General features: G+C 30.4%; 1 protein-coding gene across 1 annotated transcript; it reads right to left on the bottom strand.

Moving 5' to 3' along the window:
- Positions 1-265: 265 nt before the first annotated feature.
- LOC145278142 (uncharacterized) lies at positions 266-23,141 on the bottom strand. The gene is made up of 14 exons (XM_080130422.1): positions 22,881-23,141; positions 19,298-19,417; positions 19,037-19,081; positions 17,997-18,144; positions 17,492-17,553; positions 12,971-13,096; positions 11,543-11,590; positions 10,297-10,410; positions 8,529-9,003; positions 3,850-4,526; positions 2,078-2,108; positions 1,478-1,725; positions 1,186-1,216; positions 266-744 (listed from the first exon to the last, which is right to left on the bottom strand). Exons 1-12 carry the CDS (start codon positions 22,947-22,949, stop codon positions 1,544-1,546), a joined length of 2,097 nt encoding a protein of 698 aa, XP_079986548.1. The 5' UTR covers positions 22,950-23,141; the 3' UTR covers positions 266-744; positions 1,186-1,216; positions 1,478-1,543.
- Positions 23,142-24,942: the final 1,801 nt, after the last annotated feature.

The raw sequence follows: 24,942 nt of genomic DNA, 5'->3' as shown, positions 1-24,942 counted from the left end.
CTTGTTCAAAAAATATGTAAAGTATTTAATACAAATCGTTACATTTTGATCGATTTTTTATTTTTATAAGAAGTGATAGAAGGAGACAATTTTGCTGCATGTTTTTTGGGGTGATCTGATTCTGTCAATTTCATTTCTTGTTAGTTAAATGTTTTTTTTTTGCTTATCATCCCCACTGAAAAAAATCCATACAAAAAAACAATTCTGGTTAAAAATCACAAGTATATTAAATATCTTGAGTAAATAAAAAAAGAACAAGATGAAATTTGTTTCGATGAGTTTATTTCTTTATTTTAACGTTTTTACAATAGAATCAGAAAAAATTAACTTTTTAACAATAGCAAGAGAATTTAAACTTTTTAACAAAAACATAATAAACTTTTAACTTATTTACAACAGCATAATAAAACTTTTCACTTATTTACAACAGCATAATAAAACTTTAACTTATTTACATAAAGAATTTTTAAATTAACTCCAAGATGTCTTTTGGGTCCTTTCTTAACAGAAGTTCAGAAAAAGTTTCGGTTGACTAATGTAGATGCCCGTTTTACAAATGAAAAATCAACGAATCCGAGTTACATGGAAAAGAAATAGGAAAGTTTGTGCTTATATTTTGACCAGACATTTTATGACTAGAATCTTTGGTGGCGGCAGATGTAGGCAATGTTTAAGGTTTCCTTGGAGACTTGAAAAATGGACGTGTCCACGAATTTGATGCTTGATGCGTTCCAGGCATTAGATCTGAAAGATTATAAGCAAAAGAAAAATTGGTATTTTTTAAGTAATATAATGAATAAACAGAATGGGAAAGTAGAGAAAGAAAAGGAAATAAAATATCTAAAAAGAAAGAAAGAAAGATAGATAGATAGATAGATATAGAGAGAGCGCAGGAGAGAGAGAGAAAGAGAGCAAGAGAAAGAAAGAGAGAGAGAAAGACAGAGAGAAACCAAGAAAAACAAAAAGAGAAAGAAAAAGAAGATGGAACTAGAAAAGGAGAGAATAACTATGCAAAAAAAGAAAAAATAAAGAAACTAGTATGAAAGACAGAAAAGGCACACACAGGAGAGAGATATAAAGAAATTACCCGCAAGAGAGAAAATAGAAGATAAAATAACAGAAAAGAGAAACCGAGACAATTTCGAGAGCGTGATAGAAATTTGTGAAGAATGGATTGAATCTCACCTGTTGAAAAAGGAAATCTGGATGGGAAAATCTGTGATGAAAAATAGAAAGAGATTTCAGTTGAATTTTATGATGCATGAAATAAATACTCGTTTATTATAATTATAGAATGACAAATGGATCAAAACCCAGTACGAATTTGTGGGAAAAGCGGCATTTCTTTAATGAGTATAACTTGGCATGTCTTCTCATAATTTTTTTATAAATAAAAACAAGAAACAATAAGCAAAAGACACAAAAATTCATTTTTTTTTTTCAAATGTAAAAACTAAAAAAAAAAAAGAAAACTTACTGAACACGAAGATGGATTTTCAGATGAAACGTTGACAGTGTTTTTACTTTGACCAAAGAAATTGAATTAACCAGGAGGTGTGGGATTGGCAGATGGTAATACTGTAGAATTTGTACTTTGATCAAACGTTGTATGACAAGGAAGTGTAGTAGTTTCAGATGTAGGAAATGTAGATGTTTTGCTTGAAGTTTTGAGAATTGAACGTGGCCACTTTTTTGATAGGTGAGTTCCAGGCGATTCCATTGCAACTGAAATAATTTTATCAAAAGAAAAATTGGCATTTCTTTAATGAGTATAACAAGAGTAAGAGTGAAATGAGCGAAAGAGTAAGATATAGATAGATAGATAGATAGATAGATAGAGAGATAAAGAGAGAGAGTGAGATAGATAGATAGATAGATAGAGAGGGGGAGAGAGAGAGATAGAGAGAGAGAGAGAGAGAGAGAGAGGGGGAGAGGGAGAGAGATTGTCAAAAGAAAGAGAAACTAGCAGGAAAGAATAAAGAGAGAAAATATCGATATAAAGAGACAGAAACGATTAGAAAACATGAGAGAAACGGATGAAAGAGATAAATTGATTAGAGAAAGTTGTAAATCTCACCTGTTGAAGGAGGCATTCTGGATTGGAACATCTGTGTTAAAAAATAGAAAGAGATTTCATTGTAAATTTTACAAATTGTAAAAAAGTATGGATGGCGAGATTCATACTAATAACATTAAATCAACTTCTCAGCATCAATCGTTTATCCATCTATCTATCTATCTATCTATCTATCTATCTATCTATCTATCTATCTATATATATATATATATATATATATATATATATATATATATACATCTCTCTCTCTCTATATATATATATATATATATATATACATCTCTCTATCTCTCTCTCTTTCTCTCTCTCTCTCTCTCTCTCTCTCTCTCTCTCTATATATATATATATATATATATATATATATATATATATATATATATATATATATATATATATATATATATATACACAAACGAAGGGGCGTTCTAAAACAAATGCCTAATATTTTTTATTCTGCCCGAATGGTTTAGAAATGATTGCAAATCTCTCAAGTAATTTTTAAAAACTGTTTTCTCCCTGTGTTTTAAATCATTTAATGTTGTTGTTGAGTAAAATTCAAATGCATTTTTTTTATGCATTTAAAAACCATTTCTTCAGCGATTATTCAAAGGATTTAGTTTTGTCTGATTATTAATAAATTATTAATTGGCTGGTTATTAATTAACTATTAATTGGCTGGTTATTAATTAACTATTAATTGGCTGGTTATTAATTATTTATTAATTGGCTGGTTATGAATTACTTATTAATCGTGCCTGTTTATTAATTAATTATTAATTGTCTGTTTATTAATAAATTATTAGTTGTCTGCTTATTCATTAATTATGAATTGTCAGCTTATTAATTAATTATTAATTGGCTGGTTATTAATTAATTATGTATTGGCTGCTTATTAATTAATTATTACTTGGCTGCTTATTAATTAATTATTAATTGGCCGGTTATTAATTAATTATTAATTGTCTGCTTATTAATTAATTATTAATTGTCAGCTTATTAATTAATTATTAATTGGCTGGTTATTGATTAATTATGAATTGGCTGCTTATTAATTAATTATTACTTGGCTGGTTATCAATTAATTATGAATTGGCTGGTTAATGATTATTTATTAATTGTCTGCTGTTTTATTAATTATTAATTATCTGCTTATTAGTTAATTATTAATTGTTTGCTGTTTTATTAATTATTAATTGTCTTCTTATTAATTATTAATTGTCTGCTGTTTTATTAATTATTAATTGTCTGCTTATTAATTAATTATTAATTGGCTGGTTATTAATTAATTATTAATTGGCTGCTTATTAATTAGTTATTAATTGGCTGGTTATTAATTAATTATTAATTGGCTGCTTATTAATTATTTATTAATTGGCTGCTTATTAATTATTTATTAATTGGCTGCTTATTAATTATTTATTAATTGGCTGCTTATTAATTATTTATTAATTGGCTGCTTATTAATTAATTATTAGTTGTTTGCTTATTCATTAATTATTAAGTGGCTGGTTATTAATTAATTATTAATTATCTGCTGTTTTATTAATTATTAATTGTCTGCTCATTAATTAATTATTTATTGTCTGCTCATTAATTGATTATTAATTGGCTGGTTATTAATTAAATAAGAAGGTTACTGTGTTACTGATGTCTACACAGAATGTAGTCAATAAAATACAGATTCCTATGCAAAACAAATCAAATTAGCAAAACTAATATCCATAAGAAAATCATACAAGCAAAAATGTGTTTAGAAAAAGAGGAAAACTTACCAAAGTTGAACTTGGAGATGCAACATGATGAGCGTTTGTAATCGGGAAGTTCAACAGATTATGGGATGCAGTGGCTAAAGCTGGCACTCCTGTATCAGTTGGATTTGAAGAACTGGAAGGTAAACATGTGAACGATGTTGTTGTTGGAGACATGTCAGTGTATTCCTCGGGAAAAATAGAATTTAAATTAAAGCTAACTGATTTTTTCTTGGACTTCTTTGACACATTAGAAGTTTTCTTTTGTACAAGTGCCTTTTTCTTAGGCTTCTCTGGCAAAGTAGAATTTGTCTTTACTTGAACTGATTCTTCCTTAACCATCTCCGACAAAACGGGTTTTGTCTCATATTGAACTGACATTTTCTTTGGCATTTCTGACAAAATCGCTGTTTTCTCAAGTTGAATAGACTTTTTCTTGGGACTCTCTGACAAAATAGACTTTATATCAGTTGGAGATAACGTATTCTCATGCATATTTGGCAAAATAATTTGTTTCTTCTTTCGAATTGCTTTTTTTATTGTTCTCACAGGGGAAATAGAAGTTTTCTCGATATTAGTTGACGTTTCCTGTAGCTTCTCTGGTCCAAAAGAGTTTGCATCAAGTTGAGCTGTCTCTTCAATGGGCTTCTCTGACAAAGTAGCTTTTGTCTCAAGCTGAGCTGCCATTTTCTTTGGCACCTCTGACAAAATAGATTTTGTCTCAGTTTGAGATAACGTTTTCTCAGATATTTTTGGCAATATAATTTTTTTCTTCTTTCGAATTGCTTTTTTTATTGTTCTCACAGGGGAAATAGAAGTTTTCTCGATATTAGTTGACGTTTCCTGTAGCTTCTCTGGTCCAAAAGAGTTTGCATCAAGTTGAGCTGTCTCTTCAATGGGCTTCTCTGACAAAGTAGCTTTTGTCTCAAGCTGAGCTGCCATTTTCTTTGGCACCTCTGACAAAATAGATTTTGTCTCAGTTTGAGATAACGTTTTCTCAGATATTTTTGGCAATATAATTTTTTTCTTCTTTCGAATTGCTTTTTTTATTGTTCTCACAGGGGAAATAGAAGTTTTCTCGATATTAGTTGACGTTTCCTGTAGCTTCTCTGGTCCAAAAGAGTTTGCATCAAGTTGAGCTGTCTCTTCAATGGGCTTCTCTGACAAAGTAGCTTTTGTCTCAAGCTGAGCTGCCATTTTCTTTGGCACCTCTGACAAAATAGATTTTGTCTCAGTTTGAGATAACGTTTTCTCAGATATTTTTGGCAATATAATTTTTTTCTTCTTTCGAATTGCTTTTTTTATTGTTCTCACAGGGGAAATAGAAGTTTTCTCGATATTAGTTGACGTTTCCTGTAGCTTCTCTGGTCCAAAAGAGTTTGCTTCAAGTTGAGCTGTCTCTTCAATGGGCTTCTCTGACAAAGTAGCTTTTGTCTCAAGCTGAGCTGCCATTTTCTTTGGCACCTCTGACAAAATAGATTTTGTCTCAGTTTGAGATAACGTTTTCTCAGATATTTTTGGCAATATAATTTTTTTCTTCTTTCGAATTGCTTTTTTTATTGTTCTCACAGGTGAAATAGAAGTTTTCTCGATATTAGTTGACGTTTCCTGTAGCTTCTCTGGTCCAAAAGAGTTTGCCTCAAGTTGAGCTGGCTCTTCAATGGGCTTCTCTGACAAAGTAGCTTTTGTCTCAAGCTGAGCTGCCATTTTCTTTGGCACCTCTGACAAAATAGATTTTGTCTCAGTTTGAGATAACGTTTTCTCAGATATTTTTGGCAATATAATTTTTTTCTTCTTTCGAATTGCTTTTTTTATTGTTCTCACAGGTGAAATAGAAGTTTTCTCGATATTAGTTGACGTTTCCTGTAGCTTCTCTGGTCCAAAAGAGTTTGCTTCAAGTTGAGCTGGCTCTTCAATGGGCTTCTCTGACAAAGTAGCTTTTGTCTCAAGCTGAGCTGCCATTTTCTTTGGCACCTCTGACAAAATAGATTTTGTCTCAGCTTGAGATAACGTTTTCTCAGATATTTTTGGCAATATAATTTTTTTCTTCTTTCGAATTGCTTTTTTTATTGTTCTCACAGGGGAAATAGAAGTTTTCTCGATATTAGTTGACGTTTCCTGTAGCTTCTCTGGTCCAAAAGAGTTTGCATCAAGTTGAGCTGTCTCTTCAATGGGCTTCTCTGACAAAGTAGCTTTTGTCTCAAGCTGAGCTGCCATTTTCTTTGGCACCTCTGACAAAATAGATTTTGTCTCAGTTTGAGATAACGTTTTCTCAGATATTTTTGGCAATATAATTTTTTTCTTCTTTCGAATTGCTTTTTTTATTGTTCTCACAGGTGAAATAGAAGTTTTCTCGATATTAGTTGACGTTTCCTGTAGCTTCTCTGGTCCAAAAGAGTTTGCCTCAAGTTGAGCTGGCTCTTCAATGGGCTTCTCTGACAAAGTAGCTTTTGTCTCAAGCTGAGCTGCCATTTTCTTTGGCACCTCTGACAAAATAGATTTTGTCTCAGTTTGAGATAACGTTTTCTCAGATATTTTTGGCAATATAATTTTTTTCTTCTTTCGAATTGCTTTTTTTATTGTTCTCACAGGGGAAATAGAAGTTTTCTCGATATTAGTTGACGTTTCCTGTAGCTTCTCTGGTCCAAAAGAGTTTGCATCAAGTTGAGCTGTCTCTTCAATGGGCTTCTCTGACAAAGTAGCTTTTGTCTCAAGCTGAGCTGCCATTTTCTTTGGCACCTCTGACAAAATAGATTTTGTCTCAGTTTGAGATAACGTTTTCTCAGATATTTTTGGCAAAATAATTTTTTTCTTCTTTCGAATTGCTTTTTGTATTGTTCTCACAGGGGAAATAGAAGTTTTCTCGATATTAGTTGACGTTTCCTGTAGCTTCTCTGGTCCAAAAGAGTTTGCTTCAAGTTGAGCTGGCTCTTCAATGGGCTTCTCTGACAAAGTAGCTTTTGTCTCAAGCTGAGCTGCCATTTTCTTTGGCACCTCTGACAAAATAGATTTTGTCTCAGTTTGAGATAACGTTTTCTCAGATATTTTTGGCAATATAATTTTTTTCTTCTTTCGAATTGCTTTTTTTATTGTTCTCACAGGTGAAATAGAAGTTTTCTCGATATTAGTTGACGTTTCCTGTAGCTTCTCTGGTCCAAAAGAGTTTGCCTCAAGTTGAGCTGTCTCTTCAATGGGCTTCTCTGACAAAGTAGCTTTTGTCTCAAGCTGAGCTGCCATTTTCTTTGGCACCTCTGACAAAATAGATTTTGTCTCAGTTTGAGATAACGTTTTCTCAGATATTTTTGGCAATATAATTTTTTTCTTCTTTCGAATTGCTTTTTTTATTGTTCTCACAGGTGAAATAGAAGTTTTCTCGATATTAGTTGACGTTTCCTGTAGCTTCTCTGGTCCAAAAGAGTTTGCCTCAAGTTGAGCTGTCTCTTCAATGGGCTTCTCTGACAAAGTAGCTTTTGTCTCAAGCTGAGCTGCCATTTTCTTTGGCACCTCTGACAAAATAGATTTTGTCTCAGTTTGAGATAACGTTTTCTCAGATATTTTTGGCAATATAATTTTTTTCTTCTTTCGAATTGCTTTTTTTATTGTTCTCACAGGGGAAATAGAAGTTTTCTCGATATTAGTTGACGTTTCCTGTAGCTTCTCTGGTCCAAAAGAGTTTGACTCAAGTTGAGCTGGCTCTTCAATGGGCTTCTCTGACAAAGTAGCTTTTGTCTCAAGCTGAGCTGCCATTTTCTTTGGCACCTCTGACAAAATAGATTTTGTCTCAGTTTGAGATAACGTTTTCTCAGATATTTTTGGCAAAATAATTTTTTTCTTCTTTCGAATTGCTTTTTTTATTGTTCTCACAGGGGAAATAGAAGTTTTCTCGATATTAGTTGACGTTTCCTGTAGCTTCTCTGGTCCAAAAGAGTTTGCATCAAGTTGAGCTGGCTCTTCAATGGGCTTCTCTGACAAAGTAGCTTTTGTCTCAAGCTGAGCTGCCATTTTCTTTGGCACCTCTGACAAAATAGATTTTGTCTCAGTTTGAGATAACGTTTTCTCAGATATTTTTGGCAATATAATTTTTTTCTTCTTTCGAATTGTTTTTTTTATTGTTCTCACAGGGGAAATAGAAGTTTTCTCGATATTAGTTGACGTTTCCTGTAGCTTCTCTGGTCCAAAAGAGTTTGCATCAAGTTGAGCTGTCTCTTCAATGGACTTCTCTGACAAAGTAGCTTTTGTCTCAAGCTGAGCTGCCATTTTCTTTGGCACCTCTGACAAAATAGATTTTGTCTCAGTTTGAGATAACGTTTTCTCAGATATTTTTGGCAATATAATTTTTTTCTTCTTTCGAATTGCTTTTTTTATTGTTCTCACAGGGGAAATAGAAGTTTTCTCGATATTAGTTGACGTTTCCTGTAGCTTCTCTGGTCCAAAAGAGTTTGCCTCAAGTTGAGCTGGCTCTTCAATGGGCTTCTCTGACAAAGTAGCTTTTGTCTCAAGCTGAACTGCCATTTTCTTTGGCACCTCTGACAAAATAGATTTTGTCTCAGTTTGAGATAACGTTTTCTCGGGTACTTTTGGCAATATAATTTTTTTCTTTTTTCGAATCGCTTTTTTTATTGTTCTCTCAGGGGAAATAGAAGTTTTCTCGATATTAATTGACGTTTTCTGTTGCTTCTCTGGCACAAAAGAGTTTAACTCACGTTGAGCTGACCTTTTCCTATGCTTTTCTGACAAAATAGCTTTTGTCTCAATCTTAACCGACAATTTCTTTGGTAGCTCTGATGAAATAGATTTTGCCTCGGTTTGAGACGACATTTTCTCTGGCACTTTAGGCAAAGTAAAATTTTTATTTTTTCGAACAGCCTTTTTTATGGTTCTCTTCGAGAAAATAGAATTTTCCTCAATTTCTACCGACTTTTTCTTTTGCTTCTCTAGCAACAGAAAGTTTTTCTTGAGTTGAGTTGAATTTTTCTTGGGAATCTCTGGTAAGGTAGAATTTGTCTCAACTTCAACTGACTCGGTCCGTGGCATCTTTGAATGAAAAGAATATGTCTCACGTTGAACTGACTCTTCCTGTGGCATCCTGAGTAAATGATAGTTTGTATCAAGATGAACTGAATTTTTCTTGTGCCTCCTTGGAAAGGTATACTTTGTCTTGAGTTTAAGTGACTCCTGCTGAAAAGTAATATCAAACATTAATAAGAACTATTAATGAAATAAATTATAATCATTTATTCGGAGGATATTTAATGAAATTTGCTTATTATTGACATGTATTTATATAGATAAATATAGATATATTTTACTGATAAATCATTTTAATCCAATTAAGATTAAACTAAGTGTAATGATTTGGGAATTTTTCATGCGGCATGAAAAATATACATTCATTTTTTGTAATTAAGAATCAAAAATTTTATTTGACAAATTGTTCAGAAATTGTAGATAAATGTGAAATAGAAATGTTGTTCAAATAAAATAAGAACAATTTACAAAATAAGTTGAAATAATAAATAGAAAAAAAAACTAAAAATTTAATTTTTATTTATAATTATTTTATTTTTTATTTAATCTAAAAAGTTTATAAAATCAATAAAGTATTTAACAAATTAATCAGTGAGAAATTTACAAAACTTTACAAAAAGACAAACGATCAAAAAGATTGAATCATAAACAAAGAAACAAAAATTATCAAACTTAAAGTTATTTAATTATCGGAAAATAAAACCCTTTATAGCTTGATAGTTTGTAAATGAAAATTATATATATATGGGGTTTTAAATGATATATATATATATATATATATATATATATATATATATATATATATATATATATATATATATATATATATATATATATATATATATATATATATATATATATATATATATATATATGGGGAAGTGGTATTATCTACTGGAGAGCCATGTATTTAACAGCTGTCCTGTTTTTAAATCTCCGAAACAGCTAAATAGTAAGCAGCTGATGATCCCCGTTTTCCATTTACAAAATCTGAGTTAATGTTTTCTCTTTTCATCCGTATGTAATTAAATTCTGTTTTAAAATTGAAGACTTTTGCGAAATCGGCTTATGCAATTGCTAAGTCTATTTCTATTTAACAACTGTAGTTAATGATCTTTTTTTTTTGCATCCTTATATAAATGAATTCTCTTTTGTCATTATAATCTTTTTAAAAGTCGGATTATGTAGGTGCTTAGTCTGCGATAGGTTAATGTTAATTTCTTTTCTCCTTCCAGGAATTTAAACTGTACTCTTTATTTTTATTTTTGCATTTTTTTTATTCAAAGCTTTTATGTAATGCTTTAAAAAGTATAGGAATCGATTATTTATGAAGGTAATTACAAACCTGACACATTATGCAAAGGTGTTTTGATTGAACAAAAAATAATGAAGTTTGATAAAAGGTCACGTGTGAAAACAGTGATAATATGATTAATTACTTACAGATATTTTTTCACATCCATTCTTTGCCGACAATCCAAAGACAGTATCTGCGAATTTTCGCTTCATCTCAAATGCAATAAGATAATCATATATGGTCTCCTTTGAAGGTGGAAGCTGACAAACGAGAGAAAAAAATTCATTGCATTTCGTTCATTTCTAAAATGCTGGTCTTTTCAAAGATATAATCTTTTAAAATGTTTACAATTCTATCGATTTTCTTAAAAATGAACTGGAGGAAAATAAGAAGACACATTCCTGCGATACTTTTTAATCTATGTTGTTAAATCACAGAATTTTAAGAACCAGTTATTCTTCTCATCTCCTTATCTCGTTATGAAAACAATTACTTGATTTAATTTCAATGATTTTTTCTTACACGTAATATACATAATAAATGCTATTTGTGTCTAATGTTCAGTAATGGTAGATTAAAATATACTGTGATAAAGATATGCTCAATATTCGATCCCACACCCAAGGAAAGTTCTTCCAAGAATAAAACTGTTTGTGAAATTTAAGCTTCCTAAAAATACAAGTTGATTTTGGATTCCAGAATTGTATTTTATTTTCTGTTAAGTTTATCCATTATTTAAAAATATTCATAAAATGTAAATAATGATCAGGATGTAGAGTTTCAAAAACCAATAATCTTTACCTTGCTTTTGTTACAATGAATGATGTTTTTTTTTTTTAATGGTTAAAAAGAAATAATATTTCTGAAGATTACATATGCTATTAAACCTCATCTTGTATATTAATTAATTTATACTGGCCTCGTCCTTATTCGGGTGGTATTAAATGAAAGTTTAGTTTTCCTATTATTCTGATGACATAAAATACAAAGCAACATAGAAATACAAAATATGCAAACTAATGCAAAATTAAATAAAAATACGACTTTTTAGTTGAATATCTTTATCATTATAGTTTTTGTATGAAGCGAACAATACGATTGACAGATTTTCAATACGAGCATTTTTTTAAATACATTACCAGTGAAACATATCACTGTAATTGGAAACAAAATTAAATCTAATGAATATTTCAAATGTATTTCGGGATTTATTATTTCAATGCAACTAAAAAACTTAAGATTTGCAAATCTTTCATGAAGAATTGAAAAATAATTTTTTTATTTTTTTACTTAAAAACCATGAATTTTATTACATGACAAATTGAACAGAAATTATAGATTCATGAGTAATAGAAATGTTGTTCAAATCAAAAGAGAATTTATTGAACTTACTGTGAATTGTAGAAGGGTATTGGTGAAATCTCTGAAAACTGAATATTTCTGAAAAAAAAGTTGAACAAAATAATTGGTTTCTTGAATAAATTGAATAATAACTGTGCATATATATATATATATATATATATATATATATATATATATATATATATATATATATATATATATATATATATATATATGTATATATATTCCAAGTTGAAAATATTTGAAATATTAGAAAGATTAGAATCATTGAATTTCAGCAAGGGTCGTTGATAGTGCTCAATCAAAAAAGAGCAAATTTGTAATTTTTATTTTCTTTATGTAAATACAGTCATATCTTGCTATGATGTGCAGACCGATTTGATTATTATTGATCTCATCAGGCCAGAAAAAAATTTGAAAATTTAAAAAAATTGAAAAACTTTTTTTTAAAGACATGGCAAAATATTTCCTCCTTTAAAATTAAAAAAAAGTTTTTCTTGCTTGATGAGATCAGTAATGATTGAAACGATCTGCAAATTGTAACATGATATGACTATATTTACATAAAGAAAACAGAAATTAAATCTATATAGTCGCTGTATCACAACTCACCAATGCGGCTAGACAAGCAACTACCTGAAGCCAAGAACGAAACTCGACCGCCCAAACAACAGTCGGTGCTTCAAACTATTATGATATTTGGCTACTGCTATGAGGGTAGTGAATTGACAATGTTTTGACATTGTTCAAATGCTTAATCGAATTAGCAGTGTTTAAAATTGGACTTATTTTATAACTTAGAAATATAAAGAACAATTTACAAAATAAGTTGGAATAATAAAACTGGAAAAACTAATAAATTATTCATGAAAGCTAATAAATCTAAAAAGTTATAAAATCAATTATTTAACAAATTATCAGTGAGGAATTTACAAAATTTGACAAAAAGACAAACAATCAGATAGATTGAATCATAAACAAAGAAACAAGAATGATAAAACATAAAGACAATCACACACACACACACACACACACACACACACACACACACACACACACACACACACACACACACACACATATTTATCTGAAAATGAAACTTGGATAATATTTATTAATTTACGTCTCCTATCTATTAATGTATTTCACAAAAATCAGATCATTTGAATTCTTACAAAAGCTTCTATCCCCATTTTATCTCCTTTGCATAAAAACAAATATAATCCATATTAGACTCATTATGCCCCGCCCTTGTGTTTCAAATTTCATAATGATCAGTTAATTATTTTAAAAATAAATAAGGTACATGTAAATATATAAACATATCCACACACACCTAATTTTATGCATGTGTGTAAATACTATTGAAAGATATCTTGTTTTAATAGAACATGGTGGTGTGACAAAAGGTTAAGTTAATCTACTCGAAAAAAGATGATGATGTGATCAGTTACTTACATGCGTTTGAGGACGTTCTTCCTTTGTCACAAAACGAACACATTCTTGTGGAGATCGGCGGTTATTACTAATTCCGGAAAAATGATCATATATAGGCATCACTGACATTGGATCACTTGACTCATCCTGGAAAATGGAAGAAATAATCATTGCAATTATTTCAATTTTTACCGGATTTTTATGTAGATAATTATTGAAAATATATTTTTAGTTAATAATAAAGACAATGAAAAGAAGTCTCATTTAAACATTTAATAAACAACTTTGTTTGTATTAATTTATTTTTATTTCGGACTATTATTCTCATCTTTATTAGTTGTTGTTTTTGATCTTTTATTGGTTTTTGTTTATTCACAACGTTTCGGCCAACTAGTCCTCTGGCCTTCGTCAAAATGTGGTGAGACAACAACAACTACGGATGGCAGTGATGGCTGAGAATGCAGTTAGGGGATTCGAAGTTCCTATCCGTCGCGGTTAACACCTGACGAAGGCCAGAGCAATAGTTGGCCGAAACGTGAATAAACAAAAACCAATAAAAGGTATAAAAACAACAACTAATAAAGATGAGAATAATAGTCCGAAATAAAAATAAATTAATATAAAATGCTCATCTCAAAAATGAATTCCAATTAAGGAATATTATATATATAAACTTTATTTGTCACGTACATCAAGTCTGTTGCCAAGGTCACTGGAAAGATGGTGGGATCCTTCTACCGCTCCAGAAGATATCTCACTACTGATGCAATTCTCTATCTATATAAAAGTCAAGTACGTCCAAGGATGGAATACTGTTGCCATATCTGGGCAGGAGCTGCTAAAAACAGCCTATCCTGCCTTGACAGAGTACAAAATAGACTTCGTGGCTTAGTGGGGGATGCCCTTTTCTCTACCCTGCAACCTCTCTCCCACAGAAGAGACGTTGCGAGTCTATCCTTGTTTTATCATTATTTCCATGGCAGGTGCTCGTCTGAACTCCAATCTCTGGTCCCCCGTCGCCAATCTTTCACGAAAAACACCCGTCTAGCTGAATCCACTGTGAAAAATTTCCCCCACTCTATATCTGTGCCTAAATCAAAACGTGGATTCCATGAGCAAAGCTTCTTTCTTAGAACTGCACGCCTGTGGAACTCTGTTCCGTCTGCCTGCTTCCCACCGGACTACAACTTGGATGTCTTCAAGTCCAATGTTAACAAATTCCTAATGAACCACCCCCTTAAGTAAACACTTCATCAAATCTCCACACTAACGTAATGTACTTGCAATAACCCTTATCCCTGAGTGGCTTCCGGGCCTTGATAAGTGGTGATCACTGTGTAAAAAAAAAAAATAAGAGAGTTCATTATTCGTGCTCGCTTGTAGTAGTCATGACAAGAGTTCGTTGAAAAAGAGAGAAAAGTGTGAGATGTATGTTCTTTAGCATGACAAAGAATGTTTGAAAAGTGTTCAATGTGTTTAAAGATAGAATTAATATCATGCCGGCTGGTTGAAGAAGAGAACAGTTCAGTTCCGTTTACATGTGTAAAGGAAGCCTATTAAAAGAGAAAGAAAGGGCAACGTCTTCAGAGTGTTGCCGTGTTGCCGTGCGTGAGTGTGAGTTCTTTAGCATGACAAAGAATGTTCGTTTGGGTAGTCCTGTAGAATGATGCAGTTCGTGTGGGTACAGCATGTGGAATTAAATGGTAGTTAGGAGAGAGTCATAGCTAGCTTGTAGTACTCACGTTCAGCCTGGGGCCGAAGCCCCAGTCGATGTGTGCTTTTGGGCAAAGCAGTGAGAAAGAGAATTAATGGTTACTGATTTTGCCTTTTACATACTCTGTCACGTGATCGAGAGCTGACTTGTGATTGGACAAGCCAGGGAGAAATGGATTTCAAATCTCAAAGTCGTGAGAAGTAGTCTCTGCCTGTGATGTAGTGGGTGTCAGCTGCTACATGTTCATCTATCTTAATCCCTTCCCCATCTAATTGAAACAAAACTGCATGTTTGTATTGAAGTGAGTTTAGGGTTTTAGAATTAGTCTAGACTACCTGTGACCCGTTGGGTCAGTATGTTATATTAGCTATGGAATTCATGTATGAGCGTGACATGTTTGACGTAAAGAAGATAGTTTCTTTTTGACATAACAGAAACATTTCTATGAAAGTATATTAAAATAAAAACTCATGGCCGGATCACTCAAACATGAAAAAAAAAAGTCCTCACTATTCGTGTAGTTACCTATTTTTCCGAATAATCGCTCAAAAATCGAAAATTAAACAGGATTTTCCTACGAATCGAATGCAGACGAAAGTCATTTAGCAGCAAAAACGCACATGAACGTACCGATGATAAATATAAAAATGAAAAACCCATATTGGAATCCTTCAACCAAGTTATACAAACTTAAAATATAAAAAAAAAAAAATAATTAATAAAACCTGAAACAAAAAAATAAAACCTAAATAAATAAAATAAAAAAAAACTAATATTGAAACAGATTATTAAATGTGTCAAAAAATCACCGTTCTCACACAACTATTTTGTATGTAGAAATGTAAACAAAAAATAAAAACAGAAGGAAGGAAGGAAGGAAGGAAGGAAAAGAGATGGATAGAGAGTAGTAGTAGTAGTAGTAGTAGTAGTCTTGCTTTACTACAATTGTTTTTATGTTTGTCAACGGGTTAAAGTTGTTTAGTAGTAAGAAAGTAACGACAGTATAGTTGTAATAAAGAATAGTTGCAAAACACCCCACTCTTCCCATGTTAAATAATAATTTCGAAATAATAACGTTAATATTTCAGTGCACAGGTCAAAATCTGCAAAAGAAGCGATTTGTGTTTATTTGTTTATGTTGTTATAGGTTAATGTTTATGCGCGCATGCGCAACCAGATGTCATAAACCAGAAAGTGGGTTTCATCCCTCGTTACAAGCTTATTTAAGTTTATAATTATATAGATTAGTTACCAACACAATATATGTTTAATTAGTATAAAAAAAACACAGGAGATTAAAAATAGATAAATTTTGAAAATTAATTTCATTGACTTATATCTTTAAATATTACATGACATTAACTCATAAAATTCTAATTATTTTTAATATCATTTAGTTGTCTACGCATTGTAAAAAGAATATTACATAGAAAAGAGTTAAATAACGTATCTAAAAATTTAAATTATATTTGCAAAATATTTTCACAGAGCAAAAGAAATGGTTGATCTATTGACTGCTATGAATAAAATCATTTTCTTTCATTCATTTTTTTTTTCGTTTTTTCTTTCTTTCTTTCTTAGTATCATCATTTTACATTAGTTCTTCATTTGAATTTCAAGGTGATAATAATATTCAAATAAAGATATTTTACTTAATAACATTTTATGATTATAATAATATTCAAATAAAGATATTTTACTTAATAACATTTTATGATTATAATAATATTCAAATAAAGATATTTTACTTAATAACATTTTATGATTATAATAATATTCAAATAAAGATATTTTACTTAATAACATTTTATGATTATAATAATATTCAAATAAAGATATTTTACTTAATAACATTTTATGATTATAATAATATTCAAATAAAGATATTTTACTTAATAACATTTTATGATTATAATAATATTCAAATAAAGATATTTTACTTAATAACATTTTATGATTATAATAATATTCAAATAAAGATATTTTACTTAATAACATTTTATGATTATAATAATATTCAAATAAAGATATTTTACTTAATAACATTTTATGATTATAATAATATTCAAATAAAGATATTTTACTTAATAACATTTTATGATTATAATAATATTCAAATAAAGATATTTTACTTAATAACATTTTATGATTATAATAATATTCAAATAAAGATATTTTACTTAATATTTAATATTTATAATAATGAATACTTGTATTTTATGAACAAGGGGGAGACAATTTAAATAGATAATTACATAGAAGAATGCTATATTCTCTTATTTTTATAAACATTATACATGTCTATTTAATCAAAATCTTTTATAATGTAATAAATAAAAAAGTGGGGGTTTATCCGGTTAAAGATTAAATGGAAATCTACAATAATCGTATTTCTGAACTTGTCTGTTTGAATCAGGAAAAAGAAAATGTATGAAAATCTGTCAATATTACAAAACATCTTATACCACAGAGTTATCCCGCTTGTTTTCTTTCTAATACTGTGTAAAACACCATTTCTATTTACAAACGAAGGATTTCATTAAATGTTTGTCTCGTGTTTTAATAAACTGACTTAGAAAACAAAGATTGTGTTCCTTCTTTTCTATATTATTTTTTATGGCCAACTGACATTATACAAAAACTTCAAGCCTTGTACTAAATATATTTTTGTCAGTTATGTTAATAATGAATTTTGCTAAAAGAGAACTAATTTAACTGCTTAAATGAATCGATTATTTATGGGAAAAACTTATTGCAGTTAATAGATAATTCCTCATTCCAACTTATCAAGTGGGAATTCATCAAAAAGAACGAGTAAATCTGCTTACCATGAAATATTTCACAAGTAAATCATTCTTTCTGTTCATTGATTCAGATTGATGAAATTCAGCTGAAAATTTAAAACAAACATTTCTTTATTTAAAACAGAAAATAATGAAGGAGAAAAGCTTCATATGTACATTTTGAATAATAGGGCTGGAGTTATCACATATACAAAAAACGATATTGAAATGGATCCACAATGATAATTAAATTATAATAAAATATATTAATAAAAAAGAATATTGTAACCGTCATTCATTGATAGTTACATGAGATGACATCATTCAATTTACACCCAGTGAAATATTAAATGTTATAAATTATCAATATATATATTTAGATATATGTGTTTTTTTCTTCAGTCAAAAGCAAGTTTATATTCATATTATCATAAAATATTATTTATTGGAAAGAATGCAGACTGCTTTAAATGAAAGATAAAAACACAAGAACGGAGAATACATATTGAATATTTTGTATGAAAATTAAAATAAAAGAAAAATTATTTACCATTATTCATAGAAACGTTGGGATCAACAGATAATCCTGATTCAGCTGCGTCCGGGTTGTCCTGCACTTCATGAGTAAGTAAGACATGATCAGTGTTTGCAGGATGCGGATGTACTGATTCACCATCACTTGCATTGGATTCAGGGTTCTAAGAAAATGAAACAAGATCATATTTTTATAAAAAGATCAAAGTGAATGTAGAAAAGAAACAACTTGGCGTTGGTGTACTAATCAGATGTGAGGAATCTAATGGACCTAACACCTCCCACCACCACCATCCGAACTGAATTGTTTTATATCTGTTTCTTCTTCCTTACATTATTATTATTTATTATTTATTATTATTATTATTATTATTATTATTATTTTTATTTTTTTTTTATTTTTATTTTTATTTTTTTTTTTTTTATTATTATTATTATTATTATTATTATTATTATTATTATTATTGTTGTTGTTGTTGTTGTTGTTGTTGTTGTTGTTGTTGTTGTTGTTGTTGTTGTTGTTGTTGTTGTTGTTGTTGTTGTTGTTGTTGTTGTTGTTGTTATTATTATTATTATTATTATTATTATTATTATTATTATTATTATTATTATTATTATTATTATTATTATTATTATTATTATTATTATTATTATTATTATTATTATTATTATTATTATTATTATTATTATTATTATTATTATTATTTCAGAGTTGACTCAACTTTTGGATGATTTTAGTTGAATTTTTTTTTTGAACATCAGGTCTATTCCTTTTGACAAGACATTGAAAGTATACCCTAACTCTCTCATTGTTCCTAACAGGCAAGCCTTTTGCAAAATTGGAAAAGAAATTGACTCATTGACATGATTAAATAATTTATGGTGACTTTTTGTTATCATCCCAAATGTTACAATCAAACTTGCGATAATATTTCAATAGTTTTTATAAATATCAAAATTATAGAAGATTTTGTGTTGTAGTAGTAGTAGTAGTAGTTATGGAACTCCAAAAAAGGGGAGGGGACGAGGAAGAAACTTAGCAAACATTATACTTACAACTATCTGGAAGTTTTTGAACCAGACGCCATCACATGAACAGAACTGAAAGAGACGATTGGAAAACAATTTGTGAGAAAAATAAGAAAAAAACAAACAAATAAAAGTGTATTTGTTATACATCAGATGTAAGGTAGGGGATGTGCTGGAAAATTGAAGCAGTCTCTTGGGGTTCATCTCTACAAATGGCTAGCTTCCACCCAATATATTAAACACAAAAACAAATAAAAGAAATGAATATAAATTTTGTAAATGTCTTACCAAAGAATTCGCATCTTCTTGAACACAATTCTCTCCTGTCGGCTGGCTTTCCATGAAATCTACCCACCATGTTGAAACAAAGAAGGCTTTTAGTGCATCAGTAAATTTCTTTAGAATTGTCTGGAGGAAAAAAAAATAAATGCCAAGTTTGAATTTATTGAACTGGGAAAATATGCTTCCCACGGAAATAATAAAAGTCCTTTTTGATGAGATGATGATGATCATGATGATGATCATCATCATAATTACCATTGTTGTCGGCGGCGGCGTCATCGTCCACCTCCTTCTCCTCCGCCTCCTCCTCCATCTCCTCCTCCTCATCCGTCTCCTCCTCCTCCTCCTCCTCCTCCTCCTCATCATCATCATCATCATCATCATCATCATCATCATCATCATCATCATCAACAACAACAACAGTAGCAGCAACACGTGCCCTAAATTCTGACTCTTCTTCATCATGGTAGGGCCAGTGTCAATGTGGTAGCGTAAGATTTAAACAACACCAAACCTACAACCTGGCTAATAGGGCTCTGGTTAAAATCCAGGAGGAGTCGACATTAGAACCTGTCTTCCTCTAGTTGTGTCAATAATGATGCTGCAAATCATTAGAGAAAATGTCTTCATTGATTCTACACCATTCCTGTGCTTTTTTCTGAGCAAAATCTTCCACGACATACAACTGCTACGTTTGGCCAAGATCAAAGTGTACTATCTGTTCTTCAGATGCTGCACTTCCATTTCGTGTTCTCTTTTGGTGGAGAAGTAGTCCTTCACGACTGAGACGATTTTTTATTTTTGTACCTTTTCTCCATGTTAAAAAACGATCCTGGTGTCTAACTCTGTCCCGTGGGGAGGCATTGTAAATAGGTACAACTGCTACGCCCTGCTTCTCTATGTGTCATGCAATTCTGGTGTTATGCGAACAAGAGTTCCTTCCAAATGTTAGACCATCGTTGGGAGTTTTATATGTTTCAAAGGATTTTTTAATAAACCTGCAATATTGCAGATTAATGAATAAGTTGTGACTAACGAGAATACCTTCATTTAAATGAGATAATCCTGGGACAAAATCTTCATAGAAATTTATGCAGGAGTTTAACTAAATTAACTACAACAGCAACAGCATAAAAATTGATTGAAAAATTTATTATGATGATGATGATGATGATGATGATGATGATGATGATGATGATGATCATCATCATCATCACCATCACCACCACCACCACCACCATCATGAATTTAGAAAGATTCCTTTTCATTTCAATCGATTGAAAAATTTATTAAATTAATTTTGCACTTTGAACGATTATAATATTGTTAAATATGTTGTTCACACGTTTTGAACGGTTTTCCAGTATTATGTTCAAAATATAAGAATAATGTAAGAAAGTTCGATTTTGTTTCATTTTTTGATGAACAAATAAAACAACTCGTAATGATCTCCCTTCTCTCAAGTTCCTAAATTTCTTGCACAAATGTTTAGAAAAAATGATGCTTATGTCCCATCAACTCCCTCTATCCCAGAAAAAAGGTAAAAAAAAAAAATAATTTTCTGCTTCATTGACCTTTGCAAGAAACACAGGCACAAAAAAATCGAAGATGAAATTAAACAGGTGATGGAGCATTGTATCCGCTTTTTTTATTTTTTTACTTTGTCCATTGAATCCGTGTTTAGATTTGGGCACAAATAGAGAGTGGGGGGGATCGTATATAGTAGTTATAGTTAGTCGGGTGTATTTTTTGAAAGTTTGGTAAGAAGGATACCATAGATTGGAGTTCAATCGAGCACTTGCCATGAAAATAATGATAGAACAGAGACAGGCTTACAATGTCTCTTCTATGAGAAAACGGTTGCAGGGAAGAGAAAAGGGCATCACTTACTAGGTTTCAAAGCCAGTTTTGAATTCTATCAAGGCTGGATAGGGCACGCCGAGCGGCTTCTGTCCAGATGTGGCTTATGTGCAAAATTTTATTCTCCTTTCTTGATATTGCGACTGAATCAATCTTGTTTTTATTTTTTGTCTAATTGAATTTAACTTTTATTTCCTTTTTTGCCATCATCTAATAACATTTTGTAAATATGCCTTCTCCCAATATATCGACATCCATCCTCCATTTGCAAGCTTCTTTCCGCACACAAAAAATATGTTAACTAAATTTATTCACCACTAACTCTAAATCTCAATGACAAAATGTCATGTACCACTTGGACTTAGGGTTTGTGAAAAAAATATTTGATAAACCTTAATTGATATGTATTTTTCAGTGTAAAGTAAAAAAGGACCCACTGCCTTTCAATAGTCTCCTTTGTGCAAACAAGAAAATAATATCACACTTTGTGTTAAATAAAAGAATGAAACAAAACCAATTCCTTTTTAAATACCAATAAGAAAAAACAACCAAAAAGGAATAATAAAAAACACTTATATTTTAAAATAATGCTTTCTTTCTGGGTAAACAAGAAAAAAGAAAAAAATTTTCATTAAATAACTTTTGGAAAAACAAACAAAACAAAACATAACTGAAAGGTAGTTCCCTATTCAAGCTTTTGTGTCAATTTTTGCAATTGTTTCAGAAGTGTCGATTGAAATTCAGAATTGTTTACGTAAATATTAAATTCTCTGGGTATCTTTTCAATACTTTCATCACTAAAGAGAATGGGATGTTTCAGCATGGCTGATTCGACGTGGTCGATTCAACAATGTGGCTGATTTGATGGAAGGACTATTTGGCGGCGACCATAATAGTCACATTTTTATAAAGATTTTATAACTTTTTTTTTTTTTTAAGTTAAGAAAAACAATATGAAAGGATATCACTTTAAAAAAAAAATCGTGTTTTTATAAAACTCTTCTGGCAATTAAAAAACTAATAATTGAGTATAACTTAGCACTTGTATCCGTTGTGCCATGATACATCCAAAAATGAGAACAGTAATTTGATTAATTCAAAATAAAGCACATTACCAATGCTCATCTCAAAATTCCAAAACATAATAACCCCCCAAAAAACAAAAACCAACAAAAAGACAAGAATCAAACTTGTTTCTTTGTATCTGTAATACAAACTACGTTTCAAGTATTAAGGAGACAATTTGTTATTAGATAAAATATTAAATATGGTGTTTATATTGATCAGCTCTCATGGCTGCCAATATTTGCTCAGTGAAATCCAAAAGACAAAATGAAACCGAGTTCCTGAAACCGAAAAAAAAAAAAAAAATTTAAAAAAACAAAGAAACATTTTTTTTTACTAATATATATATTTATTTACCAATGTATTTTTTTAAATAACTTGTTAATTTAATGTTTTGGTTTGTTTTTTTTACTTTGTCTTTTAACACAAAACTTATCTTTTGTATATTTTTAAAAAAGCAATGAATTTAACACCTTCTAACAAAGTGACTGATAAAATATAACATAGAAAATAATCTCATCAGAAAATTATGCAATCTCAATTTGATAATAAAATTATTTTACTGCAAATAAGTAAATTTATTTGATTTAGAAAATTCTTGGTACATAATTGTAAAAAAAAGAAAATATAAGAAAAGAATGTAACTCTTCTTGGGTTTGCTTACCTTTAGTCTCTCATAGGGTTTCGACGAAGTAAGAGTTCGCCTGGAATTGATTTTTCCTGTGTTGGCCATTTCAAAACGACCACGGACACTTCGGATAAATCTGCCTAACAAAATTAAAAAAAAACAACTACTAATCTGCAAGTTTTAAGCCACTAAATATTGCGATAATAAAACCTTTATATATATATAGGCATGTACATCTATGATTATATATCCTTAGTATATACTTTGTGGATCTTGCTTATTTTCGTGCACACTGGATGACAGATGAACGATAAATGGGCAGAACCAATAAAAAAACAAATGGATGACGTCATAAAGAGGACATCTCCAAAACCAGTATCTCCGTTTATGACGAAAGTTAACCTCTATGACGTCATAAGGCATCTTTGCCATCATTAGTAGAAAGGATGACGTCGAAAAGGGAAACTACCCCTTCTGTTAAAATGGTATAAAGGCGATTTATTGCAGATTGCCTGAGGTGCCCCTATCAAGGAAAGGCGATGGGTCTGTTCATGACTCTCAGAACTTGTTTATACAAGTGTCCATCATCCGTTTAATGTCTTGAATAATCGTGAAGTATTAAGACCAAGATATTCGTGAATATTGAATAATCGTGAAGTATTAAGACCAAGATATTCAAGATATTCTTCAAGTAAATAACAACAAAAATGGGAAATCAAAGGGGTATAATTCTTAATAACAGCAACAAATTACAGAGTAACTTTCCTTATACTGTCTTTTGCTTTAAATCAAATATATTCTTTTAATAAACAACGGGCACGGAGACCCGAAATTGCCTGGAATTGATCAATGAATGTTTTACACTCCTATATTTTTAGTGCCATCAAAATCAGTGAAATCGTTCATTTTACAATCAAATCGATTGATTGCCTGCTCTAGTTGCAGGCCCATCGTCGTGCACAAGAAAGAAGCTTCACATGCCTCTTCGCAGTGACTTAGTCCACAAGACATTGTAGTCTACATTGCACTGTAGAGAACCTACTGTTGATTTTATATGCCAGCCCTTTCTGCATGTGTGATGATAAAACTTCTCAAATGCACTTGCAATGTTAGGCTGTATAAAGTGTTAACTTTGATCCAAATCGCCTGTTCCTTCTTTCATCGGATTATTTCGATTATCGATATTTATCAAAGATATTCCGATACAAAACCTATCTAAGAAAACTGCCAGATAGATAAAGTACATTAATGTGAAATTTCATAAAAACCAGCACAGCCGTTGCGGAATCTATGGGGAAAGAACACACACACACACACACACACACACACACACACACAGAAATTGCTAAATTTGGAAAGGAATGATCTTGCACTCAATACTCTCATTTAGACAAAAAAAAACGAAAAAACTTACGATTAATGGTAACAAAAAATTCCTAACATTAATTGCTACATATATCTTATTTATTATTGGGAAACTTTAAAAATGGCGTGTGGTAGAAGGGAGTAGTTGCTCTGTTGTTGTTGTTGTTGTTGTTGTTGTTGTTGTTGTTTGTTTGTTTGTTTGTTTGTTTGTTTGTTTTTTTGTTTTTTTGTTTTTTTTCTTTCTTTTGTTTCTTCTATTATTATTATTATTATTATGGTAAATTTTTACCACATCCCCCACTGTAAACATCCCAACCCCGCTATGTTAAGAACGGCTTCCCAGGTTGGGGTGTGTGTGTTTATTACGAAAGCCGTTCTTAACATGTATTGGTTGAGGGTTTTTATGCTACGCTGACGCAGATCGTAAAAAGTACCGTTATTATTATTATTATTATTATTATTATTATTATTATTATTATTATTATTATTATTGATTGTGTTCTCATTGGCCTTTTCAGAACAGTTTGCTTAAAACACTGGAAGATACAAAAGTGTCATGATATTTTTCTTTTTTTTTTTCTTTTTGCACAAATGTTGGTCTATTGTATCAGTGAAAATTATATTATTTCTATTATTACGAAGATAATTTAATGAAAAAGTAATTGAAAAATTAAAACAATATTAGATAATTTTATGAAACTTTAAGAAAATGAACATTCAAATCAAGAAAAAA

The sequence above is a fragment of the Euprymna scolopes genome, chromosome 6, assembly GCF_053919585.1.
Source record: "Euprymna scolopes isolate OS-2025 chromosome 6, ASM5391958v1, whole genome shotgun sequence".
Lineage (NCBI taxonomy): Eukaryota > Metazoa > Mollusca > Cephalopoda > Sepiida > Sepiolidae > Euprymna > Euprymna scolopes.
The sequence above is the reverse complement of the archived record's forward strand: the minus strand, read 5'-3'. Positions and strand labels throughout refer to the sequence as shown.

Coding starts and splice junctions, on each gene's coding strand:
- LOC145278142 (XM_080130422.1), bottom strand. CDS start 22,949: ATGGCCAACACAGGAAAAATCAATTCCAGGCGAACTCTTACTTCGTCG. Junction 19,418..22,880: donor AACCCTATGAGAGACTAAAG/GTAAGCAAACCC, acceptor TTTTTCCTCCAG/ACAATTCTAAAGAAATTTAC. Junction 19,082..19,297: donor AAGAAGATGCGAATTCTTTG/GTAAGACATTTA, acceptor CGTCTCTTTCAG/TTCTGTTCATGTGATGGCGT.